Source organism: Acyrthosiphon pisum, chromosome X, assembly GCF_005508785.2.
Source record: "Acyrthosiphon pisum isolate AL4f chromosome X, pea_aphid_22Mar2018_4r6ur, whole genome shotgun sequence".
Classification (NCBI taxonomy): domain Eukaryota; kingdom Metazoa; phylum Arthropoda; class Insecta; order Hemiptera; family Aphididae; genus Acyrthosiphon; species Acyrthosiphon pisum.
The window spans coordinates 124502798-124514926 of NC_042493.1; the positions used below are offsets into that span (position 1 = coordinate 124502798).

The 12129-nt window shown below is 28.6% G+C and overlaps 1 protein-coding gene and 1 long non-coding RNA gene across 2 annotated transcripts; both read right to left on the reverse strand.

Annotated features, from left to right (window-relative positions):
- Window positions 1-398: 398 nt before the first annotated feature.
- On the reverse strand, window positions 399-1442 carry LOC100575302. The gene is made up of 2 exons (XM_003241486.2): window positions 1178-1442; window positions 399-908 (listed from the first exon to the last, which is right to left on the reverse strand). Exons 1-2 carry the CDS (start codon window positions 1275-1277, stop codon window positions 502-504), a joined length of 507 nt encoding a protein of 168 aa, XP_003241534.1. The 5' UTR covers window positions 1278-1442; the 3' UTR covers window positions 399-501.
- Window positions 1443-2203: 761 nt separating this feature from the next.
- On the reverse strand, window positions 2204-5499 carry LOC107882492. The gene is made up of 3 exons (XR_003838720.1): window positions 5204-5499; window positions 2768-2799; window positions 2204-2690 (listed from the first exon to the last, which is right to left on the reverse strand). It is a non-coding gene; the product is annotated as an uncharacterized LOC107882492 (long non-coding RNA).
- Window positions 5500-12129: the final 6630 nt, after the last annotated feature.

A 12129-nucleotide genomic window follows, 5' to 3' on the forward strand; every position in this document is an offset into this window, starting at 1 on the left:
ACCACATTCCGCACGATAAATTTAAAAACACCGAGATCCAAATAAAAAAAAAGCGGAAAAAGTTAACCACTTTGCTGTACAGTAGATGTCGAGTGTACCTCGTCACTGAGTAAGTCACTGTAATGAAGGTATGTGTTAAATTTGAAACAAAAATAGTGTCCAATTTAAATAAACTATAAAATTATAAAAATCGTTCAAACGTAATCGTGAGCGTCAGGAAACTTATTTCTAAAATTATATAACCTTGTTGTTATTTTTATAACGTCAGTGGTTTTTTTTTTTTTTGCGTCACTGTGCCTAATTACGATTAACGGCTAACCCATAATTCATAATAAGTACGCTTAATAAAGCGTATTATGCATTCGAACGACAATAGTAAAAAACAATACTGAAGCGAATGATTTAAAAAATCATGTTATTTATTTTAGGTACAATATATATTATATAATATAATATATATGTATACCATACACGGTGGTCGGTACGTCCCGCGTGTTACTATTACAACTTGGGCTTGTCGCCGTCCTTTGCCGGTGGCTTGCTGACAACGGCCAAATAACAGAACGCTCCACACTTTGGTACAGGTTGTGCGGCCAAAAAGGCTCCGCCGTCGGGCGATTGTCTGTACAGCATGGGTTTTTCCGTGTCTTCGCTGGACAGGTCACACTCCCAAGCGCCAGCGCCTTTTTTTCCGTCCTTGCCACTAGCACTGGGTGCGCTGCCCGTTAACAGGTACGTCAGACTGCTGAGCGGCAACGACGGCGGATACTGGTTGAAAGGTGCCTTGATCTCGCCCTCCTGGACGGCCGTTACCAGGTGGAACATGAAATCGTTACGTAGCTTCATCTCGGCGACCGTCTTATTGCTCGCTAACAGTTTGTGCACCCAGCGGTTCACACTGTGTTTTTCTACGACATGAAAACGATAATTATAAAGTGGCGGTAAATGGTTATATATTATTATACTGATATGCAAAATACGTGGCGGCATCGTACAACCATATTATAGAGTATATAGGTTATATAAGTTATAACGTGACGATGAATACTGAATAGAAAACGCCCATAATATATAAAAATAATGAATGCATTATATTTCTAGGGAGGGGGGGAGTAGTCAGAATTTGTGTTCTGAGTGGTAAAACGTTAAATGTGTAGTTATAATTATTATGTATTACCCTGTGCTGTTTTCAAGTTTTGCATAGAAGTCTTCAAAAGAAACAAATTATAGTTCATGTCGTAGTTGAGTTCGGCTGAGTCTCCAACTTTCTTCGCCATTTTATATAATTTTATTTTGAAGAGTTTTGAAAGATATGTACGCTTTTTAAAAATTAGCTTTGAGTGAATTGATTTTAAAAACGTCTTCTCTATTAGAATGCTGTCAAACTAAACTGTTTGTTATACGATGTTACCTAGAAATTACAATATTATTGTTGCGAGTTATCTATACTATTATATAAAATGGTAAGGGTTTTCTTGGACCGCGCTAACCGAGAAAACTACTAAACCGATTTGGCTGAAATGTTTTACTGTTATACTTGACATTCTGCTGGAGGTCATAGTACCACTTTTGTTTAGAAAAATCCACCAGAAAAGTAGGAAATATGGATGTCAAAAATACAGCAATGGCGCCATCTGTCCAGAAAAAAATAAACTATAAAATAAAAAATTTAGTTTATTGTAGCAAATTAAAATAATAGTAGTGTATTATAATGGTTGCTATTGGTTAATCGGGCATGTTTGTTGATTTGTATTATTATTTTTCGTCAATATATATATAAGTATATTGACGACCTCTGAGAAGAAGTTAGATTAATTTAAAATAGGTAAAATTTGGTTTCTTCTTATTCGTCTGATTTTAGTACGGTTATGTTAGGTTAGGATTTTGTATTAATTGATTATATCAATCCACCATAGGTAGAATACGACAAACTTGATATAACTTTTGATACTTTAGTGTTAAATCATACACTAACGTACATATAGCACGGAGTCCGCGATCTACCGCAGGTAGATTGCCTACCTGATAATGTACTGCTGTGAATCAAAATTAATCAGATTAATTTTGAAACCATACACCGAATATTAAATAACGAATTGAACAAAGTTTGAGTCACATATAGTTGGTACACTTAATGGGCAACGAAGTGCAAGGGTTCAGCTAGTATATTATATAATATATAAAATGTATTTTTGTTTACCATTGGTTATTTTTAAACAGAAATACATCGGAGGTTCCCAAACTATTTTTTATTGCGCGACGCCTTATTTGAACGAAAATTTCTCAGAGTGCCCTTCCACAAGTTAACGACCATATTATATACGACCATGTATTTCACGGCGATGGTCAGTTAATTGGTCATTCAGTGAAGATAAATGACCAGTGAACACCCATGACGGTTCAATTGGCTATTACCGCCAGAGCGCCATAGATTTCTATTTAATCGTATCTGACGAAACGTACAGCCATTGATTATGAAAACTAATATTATATTAAATACATATAATAATAACAATTATAAATTAATGGTACAGCGCACACTATTATACGTTTTACTTCATCGAGGCAATATTCGACAGTTTTATGAGATTCCGTTTTTCTTATAGACGCAAATCATCCATAAACAGATGGTTTAATCAAATCTGACGTTATTTAATAAGTAATTTCCTCCAAATTTGAACATAAAATACCTATAAAAATAAAAACGTGATTTATATAGGTGTTTGTGACATTTTTTAGTTACAGAATAACTAGTAAGTTTACTTACATGGATCCTTGTTGTAAGTTTTCCATCCTTATCTATAAAATGATGATAATTTTTGTAAATTTTTAACTACAAAATCATATTTAAATTTTAAATTTCAAAAATGTTATCAAAAATCGAACTTTAAATGCTTATAAAAAAAAAACAGTGCCCATGTACCTATATAATATCGTTGTATCCATACGAAAAACGATACTGAGCGGTGAAGGTTTGTCAGTGTGGATATTTTATATTATATTTATATTGCTATAATTTATTATTAACACGGTGGCCAATAAGTTGAATTAATATTAAAGAATTACAACAAAATAACACAAATCGTTATTCTTGGTTATTGAATAAGTTATATTTATTTTTGGAGTAAAATTTCTTTCTTAAGGTATGGGTGGAAAAAAAATCATAACGAAAAATGAACCGACGCGGTTTGTTTATTTATTTATTTTGCAATGCATGAACGGCGGTGGCTGCGTGCGCGTTAATTTTTATTTTATTGATTTTTCTCACTCTTTCCTTAATTCACTTATAATTTCACGGGCCCAATACTTATAAAAGAAGTTTTTCTTCCCCAGAGTTTAACGGTGGACTCTCACACTCTCATACTTTAAAATTTAAATATAATTTTTTGTGCTTAAAAATTTATAAGATGTTCGACTATTTCAATTCTGGATTGAACATTTAAAACATGATTCCAAGTAAATAGGTTATATATAAAATACTTAATGTATAATAATATCATCAAATACCACTTAGCAATATCGTACGCTGTCTGACCGCCTCCGCTTAGAATCGTTTTTCTAATACAATTATATTATATCATTGAATTTAAATTTAACACCATCCATTAAAGTGGCCTACTTAAAACATCCTGTACAGCAGAGTGACCAGTGTTGGGAAATATCTAGATAAATTTATCTTTCATCTTATCCAGACAAATTTCTACTCAGTTATCTTTATCTTCATCTAGATAAAATTCTAGTTATCTATGAGTACTTATCTAGACAATTTATTTAAATGAACTAAAAAAAAATTTGAAAATTTAAAATATTTTTATTATTGTTTTATTTTTACATTTTTCTATTTTTCATCTATTACATAGAAAACACGTTTAGTAATATGCATTAGGTATAACACCATGATTTTAATATTTATTAATATTCATTGCTAGTCTGGAGTTTAACATCGTAAACAATGAGAAAACCCAGAAATAGAAATATGTAATGGGCATGTAGTAGGTAAGATTGTAAGAACAACTAATAATAGCAAAATCAAAAACATCTATCCCTGCTACCCGCCGGCCACCAACGAATGATGATGGACACATTAGCTGATACTCGTTTCATAGAATTGTGTACAAAGTATAAAAAATAATTATTGTTTTAAACCGACAAAAATAAACCAACATTCATGGATATTGGACTCACAAGCATAATAATATTATAATAATTATAATCTATAACAATTTAATATTTATGAAACCCTGTTAGAATTCCCGGTATTTCAGTTATCGCTTAACCAATCTGTACGACCTCTGTCCTCTGCTTTAAAAAATTTTAAATTATGTATTTTTTTTTACCTGTAGACTCAAGTAGGTATCCTGAATATTTTCAAAATTAAACATGAAATTATCTCATATTTATCTAGATAAAAATGTACTAATTTAGATTCTGAGCGGAACGAGGAAGCTATTGTTTTTACAATGGTGTTTATTTTTTCTTTTATTTTTTCTCTTTATATCTTGTATACAAAATTTCTTCCAGAAGGAGTGTTTCGATTTCAACATATAGTACCTTATCTTTTAGCAAATTGGATCAATATGGTACTTTAGAGAGGTCATTTTTCGATTTTCTCAATAGTTATTTACTGCCACGGGAAAAACCACCGGAAAATTACGAAAAAACGCTAAAAATGGGATTTTAATTTCTAACGCTTTGTTTATCACCATAGAAACGAATAAAAAATTATAATATTTTAATATTAATTCAACTTACATGATAAAATAAATAATAAAAAAAAATATAAAATATCCAGACTGACAAACCGTCTCCGCTCAGAATCGTTTTTCTTATACAATGATATTATATCATTGAATTCAAGTCTAATACAACCATTATACAACGACCCACTTGTAATCTACTGTACAGCAGAGCGATATCCACTTACCTGCTTTTTTATCTTTATCTAGATAAAATTTAGTATAATTATCTTTATCTGTATCTAGATAAAAATTATTACAGTCATCTTTATCTTTATCTAGATAAATTATTAGTTATCTGTTCCCAACACTGAGAGTGACACCCAATTGCCCAAATATTTTTATTTAACTTTTATGTATTTTTCATTGCAATTTTGTTATTATTTTAACGGAATTATATCCGGCCTTTAACAATAACTAAATACTAAATATAGATTATTTACATAATAGTGATTTGAAACACTTACCAGTGGATAAACATTGAACGTCTTAATAAATAAAAAAATTATTTAAAATTCTTTTAAAAGCTTTTATATACAATTTGCAGGTAACTGAATGCCGACCGCTTGCATACTGCTGGTTTCCGCCGACTTGCGACTGTTTGAAATGGACTTGGGTAACAAAATAATGGAATTTCATATAGCATGTGGCGTATCGATTGAGTAATTTATTAAACATATGATTGCGTGACTTCGGTCATAGGTTTAAAGTATAACAATATTGTTGTCACGCAACCCAATGTGCATAATATATTTTATAGCCCTTTAACCATTAATTTCATAAAATATACCAATGCAAATCTATCTTTTTATAATTATACACTATGCATTTATGTATACATACTTCTTATTAACGAAGAAGAACTACGCGTTTAAACTTTGTTCGTACTTTTTAAAACTCAAGAATTTTATTTGTAGGGCGGTACATAAATAAAAGGACTACAAACTATGCACATTATATTAATATGATAATTTAATCATTTTAGTACCTGATAAAACATTGTATTATCAATAGTAAAATAAATTAATTTCGTAGAAATCAATATAAATATATAAATTAGTGTACATTTTGAATAAATTGTATAACTCAAGATCCACCGAACCGATTTCGATACAATATATTATATATATCTTCTAACTATATAAATATGAAATAAAAATCTTTGTACAGGGTCAACTCTGGAACTACTTATCAGATCTTCTTGATTTTTTTGAAACCAAAGAGTATATCACGGAGAAGGTTATTAAGAAAAAAAATTTTAGGAAAAGTAGGAAATCTGGATGTCGAAAATACAACAGTGACGCAACAGGTTAGGTTAGTATTTTACAAAAGTTGAAAATTATGTCTCATGACTTATATAGTTCAAAAAGAATCAATACGATTCACAATTTTTTGACCATAATCAAAAAAAAAATTACTTGAAAAAAACATTAATTTTTTTATGAGTTTTAGACTTTACGTTTTTTTACAATAATAGATAAAAATCGGTTTTGATTATTAAATTTGATTCATTGTACAAGTATGTGATGACACACCGTCTCCATGACTCCATTCAGAATAGTTTTTGCTATTGAATTCAAATTTAATGTATCCATCACATCGACTATCGACATATACTCGATAACTTCTTTAGAAAAGATCAGTACCCACTTCTCTGCCATGTTGGCCAAATCGCATACCTACTGAATATGCATAAAAAATTTCATAAAAATCAGACAAGCCGTTTCGGAGGAGTATCGAGACTAACATTGTGACACGAGATTTAGATATTAAGAACGTTCTAAATACATACAAAACAGAAACATTTGAACTAGGTGGGTGGTTTCCATCCTTGAAACTTATTAGATTCTATGCAACCGTACAACACATACTTAAATATATACTTAAATCGTTACAAAATTATCATATTAGTATTATATGGATTTTTGTAGTCCTTTTATTTATGTACTGACCTACAAATAAAAATCTTGAGTTTTAAAATGTATGAACAAAGTTTAAACGTGTATTTCTTCTTCGTTAATCATAAGTATGTATACATAAACGCATAGTGTATAATTATAAAAAGATATAGTTGCATTGGAATATTTTAAAAAATGAATGGTTAAAGGGCTATAAAATATATTATGCGCATTGGGGTGTGTGACAACAATATATTGTTATACTTTAAACCTATAACCGAAGTCACGCATTCGTATGTTTAATAAATTACTCAATCGATGGGCCACATGCTATATGAAATTCCATTATTTTATTACACAAGTCAATCTCCTACGTTCAGCGGAAACCAGCAGTATGCATGCGGTCGGCAAATTTTATATATTAATTTTATTACATTTTTAATTTATTAAGAAGTTTAATGATTATCCACTGGTAAGTGTTTCAAATCACTTTTATGTAAATTTAGTATTTAGTTATTATTAAAGACCGGAAAAAAATTCGTTAAAAATATAAAAAATTGCAATAAAAATAGATAAAAGTTAAATAAAAGAAGATAGGCAAATGGACTCGGCTGTGCAGTTAGTTACAAGTAGGTCACTGTAATGAATGGTGTTAAATTTAAATTCAACGATATATTATCATTGTATAAAAAAAACGATTCTGAGCGAAAACAGCACTGAGTTTCTCGTGATATTACTAAGTATATTTGATAATATTGTTGTAAATAAAGTACGTTATATATAACCTATTTACATGGAACTTTGTTTCAAATTTTCAATCCAGAATTAAAAAAAGTTGAACATTTTATAAATTTTTAAGCATGAAATAATAATTAAATTTTAAATTTCATAAATTTCGTCAAAATCCGAACTTATTACGCTTATAGAAAAAATAAACGTGAGTTTGAGGGCTCACCGTTACACTCTGGGGAAGTAAAACTTCCTTCATAAGTATTGGGGTCCGTGAAATTATAAGTGAATTAAGGAGAGAGTGAGAAAAATCATTGCAATATAAATAAACGTGTATGCCGCCATCGCCGTACTGTCTTGCAAAATAAATAAATAAACAAACGTGTCGTTTCATTTTTTGTTACGGTTTTTTCCATCAACATCTAAAGAAAGAAATTTTACTTCACAAATAAATATAGCTTATTAAATAACCAAGTATAAAGATTTGAGTTATTTTGTTGTAATTCTTTAATATTAATTCAACTTATCGGCTATCGTATTAATAATAAATAATTATAATATAAATATAATATTAAATACCCTCACTGACAACCTGTCACCGCTTAGAATCGTTTTTCGTATAGGTACAATGATATTATATAGGTACACTGCCACAGTTTATTTTATAAGCATTTAGTTCGATTTTTGATAACGTTTTTGAAATTTAAAATTTAAATATGATTTTGTAGTTAAAAATTTACAAAAATGTTCATCATTTTATAGATAAGGATGGAAAACTTACAACAAGGATCCATGTAAGTAAACTATTACTAGTTATTCTGTAACTAAAAAATGTCACAAACACCTCTATAAATCACATTTTATTTTTATAGGTATTTTATGTTCAAATTTGGAGGAAATTACTTGTTAAATGACGTCAGATATGATTAAACAGATGGTTTAATCAATGGTTGTACGTTTCGTCAGATACGATTAAATATAAATCTATGGCGCTCTGGCGGTAATAGCCGATTGAACCGTCACGGGTGTTCACTGGTCATTTATCTTCACTGAATGACCAATTAACTGACCATCGCCGTGAAATACATGGTCGTATATAATATGGTCGTTAACTTGTGGAAGGGCACTGAGAAATGTTGGTTCAAATAAGGCTTCACGCAATAAAAAATAGTTTGGGAACCTCCGATGTATTTGGTTTAAAAATAACCAATGGTAAACAAAAAAAAAATTTTATATATTATATAATATACATTTTTATAATAATCTTAATATTTTGACTTAAATTATAAATGTTTATTTAATATTTAAAGAATCAGTGTAACTAGAAGGAGGTAATGAAGACGTTGATTTTATTCATTCCCATTACACAAGCATAACCAATAATCGTTTATTTTAGTCAATGTTATTTTAGTGTATTAAAAATATAAACTATTAATTATAAATATAATTACTAATATTTACATATTTTTAATTGATTTCAAATCATTATCTATTGTATGTGTGATGCTTGATTGTTATTGTTATTATTTTTTTACAGATATGATGGAACAAATATTAAGATTTGTACTAAAAACTTAATAACATGTTGAAGATAATGGCGAATAATTGGATAAAGTTGAAAGTTTTTTTTCATATCATTTGACATTTTGCAGTAAAAAGAATCAACACAAATTCTTATGGAGTAGAAACTAAACATTTTGAAATTACACATAGTAATATACCGAAGTGTCAAAATATACTTTTCCTTTCTGATGTGACACTTAAAAAGTGTATTCAAATTATTTGTTACAGAATCAAAAATTACAAAGGAATCTACTAAGGAACCTATTGATGCTAAATCATTGCCACACCAATAAAAAATATACTTCTTACATATATTCGATCATGTATATGACGGCGACGGTCAGTTAATTGGTCATTCAGCAAAGTTAAATCACCAGTGAAAACCCGTGACAGTTCAATCGGGTATTACCGCCATAACACCATAGATTTCTATTTGATCGTATCTGACGAAACGTACAACTATTGATTATGAAAACTAATATTATATTAAATACATATAATAATTACAGTTATAAATGAATGGTACAACGCATACTATTTTATGTTTTACTTAATCGAGGCAATATTCAGTAGTTTTAGAGATTCCTCTTTCCTTATAGACGCAAATCGCCCAAAAATATTAGGAGGGCTTAGCAAGAAATAAATTTTGGACGAAAGCTTGGTCCGTCATAGATTACGGATTGATACTCCTTCTCATATTTGTGAATTATGATATTTTTATTAAAAATTATTTAAATGTTTAAATCAATATTGAATAATATTTTGTATAAACATTCTGTAAATTCACATCCGAATTTGAAGGAAAATGCATTGTTTTTACCTTATTTTAGTTATTTTAAAACATAACTTTCTTAACAAAAAATGTGATTTAAATATAAATTACTTCAATTTTGAATTTTTATTTAAATTTTTGTCTTCTACGTTTTTGTAAATGGTTACACATAATTAAAAATATAGCATTTTCTTATCGCAGCTTGATAAATTGTTATACTTTTTATAACTTTTTCGAATTTTGAATTCATTTTCATGTGAAACGTATTTTAAGGTGAATATTTTGAGATAAATGAGTAAATCCTAATAGGAAGCAATTAAGCAGTAGGTAAATATTTTATAATTCTATTTTGAGATTTTAAATTAAATTGTTGGCCGACATATGTAATCTGTCTTATCGTTTATTGTTAAAAATAATAATAAATGATATTATATAGGTAGTAGGTACTCATTTCTATATTAATTATAAGTTATACCTTATGAGAAATATTAATAATGGGACGAATGACTAATGAGTAACGATTAACGTCGTTACCTGATAACGATGATTAATTCATAATTGGCAATATACGTTAGACACATAAAAAATATATATTTTTATGTCAATCATTTACATATCTGTGTAAATTATTGGAACTAGAAAGGATTGAAAAATGTTGTTATATTTCCTTAAAAATAAGAACTCGTTCATTTTCTCGTTTTTTTTTTCTGAAAAAGAATTCGTTCAACGTTCTTTATAAAGGAATATGTTCCAGGAATCCGTTGCTTTTCGAACCCGTTCCTTCCAAACACTGAATTAAGGTAGGTATATCAATCGTGGTCACAACTCACACACATCTGATATTATGTTATTTATACATTTTAGTGAACATAGATGAATATACTGTAATTGTGCTTCTGATAGTGCTCAACAAGAAGAAATAGGTCCATTTTCAAGGACAAGTAATAAACGAAAATATTTAAAAACTTATTAAAACAATTCTATGATAGAAAATAGATTTACCGACGTATATTTTGAGAATGAATGTTAATTAATAATTATACTTGATACACGGATCAGTTCTGGGTCTACATTTACACAGTATAAAGATATTTCTCAAATATGGTAAACACATATTCAGGGAAATAATTTAGTTGACAAAATATTTAAAAAAAAGTTACGTATATAATTATGAAATATTTTAGTTATATTTTTGCTAAGGATAATTTTCAAAAAATATTTTAATCGGATAATTACAAAAAATATTTTGTGAACATTTTTATGGAATCATAATATACTAAAATATTTGGTTATAATGAAATGAAAATATTCATAAAATATTATCATTTCCCAAATGCTGTGTGTTAACTGGGAAATTGGGTTTAAACTACGCCATGACGTGTGGTTTTTTTGTTTGTATAAAAACGCAATACCTATTATATGAATATTGTACCTGCTGATAACATAATATAATTTATTTTTAGTTTTCATTTTTTTGCACATAATTGTAACCACATCGTCAAAAGTTGTATAAATTCAACTATGCGGGATCGTTTGGTAGCTGTAATAACCGTGATAATTTTACACGAACATGGTATAGAGTCAATCCTTTTGGGATTGAATGTTAATTATACTTGATACACGGATCAGTTCTGTGTCTAAATTTACACAGCATAAAGATATTTCTTAAATATGGTAAACAAATATTCAGGAAAATAATATAGTTGTCAAAATATTTAAAAAAAAGTTTAAATATCAAAAAATATTTTATAAAAACATTTTAATCATATATTTTCAACAAATATCATAATACTTTTTCAAAAGTATTTTAACAAGACTGTCGTACTTCATCAATTTATACATACAAGATGTGGAAAAGGTGAAAAAGTAGGTACCTACTGATATGCACAACATTAGTTATGACACAATGTCTCAACTCTGAATTGTTTTTCATGTGCTATAATTTATTATTGAATTCAAATATAACACATCCTTATGCTGACTGAGTCTTTTATCATTGAACACTCGTTATTTAAAAAAGTGTTAATATTTTTTAAAATAATATCTCTCATAGATCCAAGTTGTTTACAAAGCATTTTTATTAAGAAATTACCTTTTTAAATATTTTTTATCCTTATAATGTTTTATGTTTTTTACATTATTGAATGACAGCATAGAGTTTACATTTCATAAAGCAGAATATTTTTCTAAGTTTTTTGATTCATAAAAATCGAATTTAGGGCAATTAGTTTATGAGTTATAAGTATTTAAAGTTTAGATGGGTGGAGTTGAGTTGTATGGCGTTACCCCGCAAAATGTTTGTCCACTACTGCGCTTGTCTAAACTACAAATACTTATAACTCATAAACTACTCATCCTTAATTCGATTTGTATGTATCAAAATACTTAGAAAAATGCTAAATCATCTAACACTCATTGCATAATCTCAAAA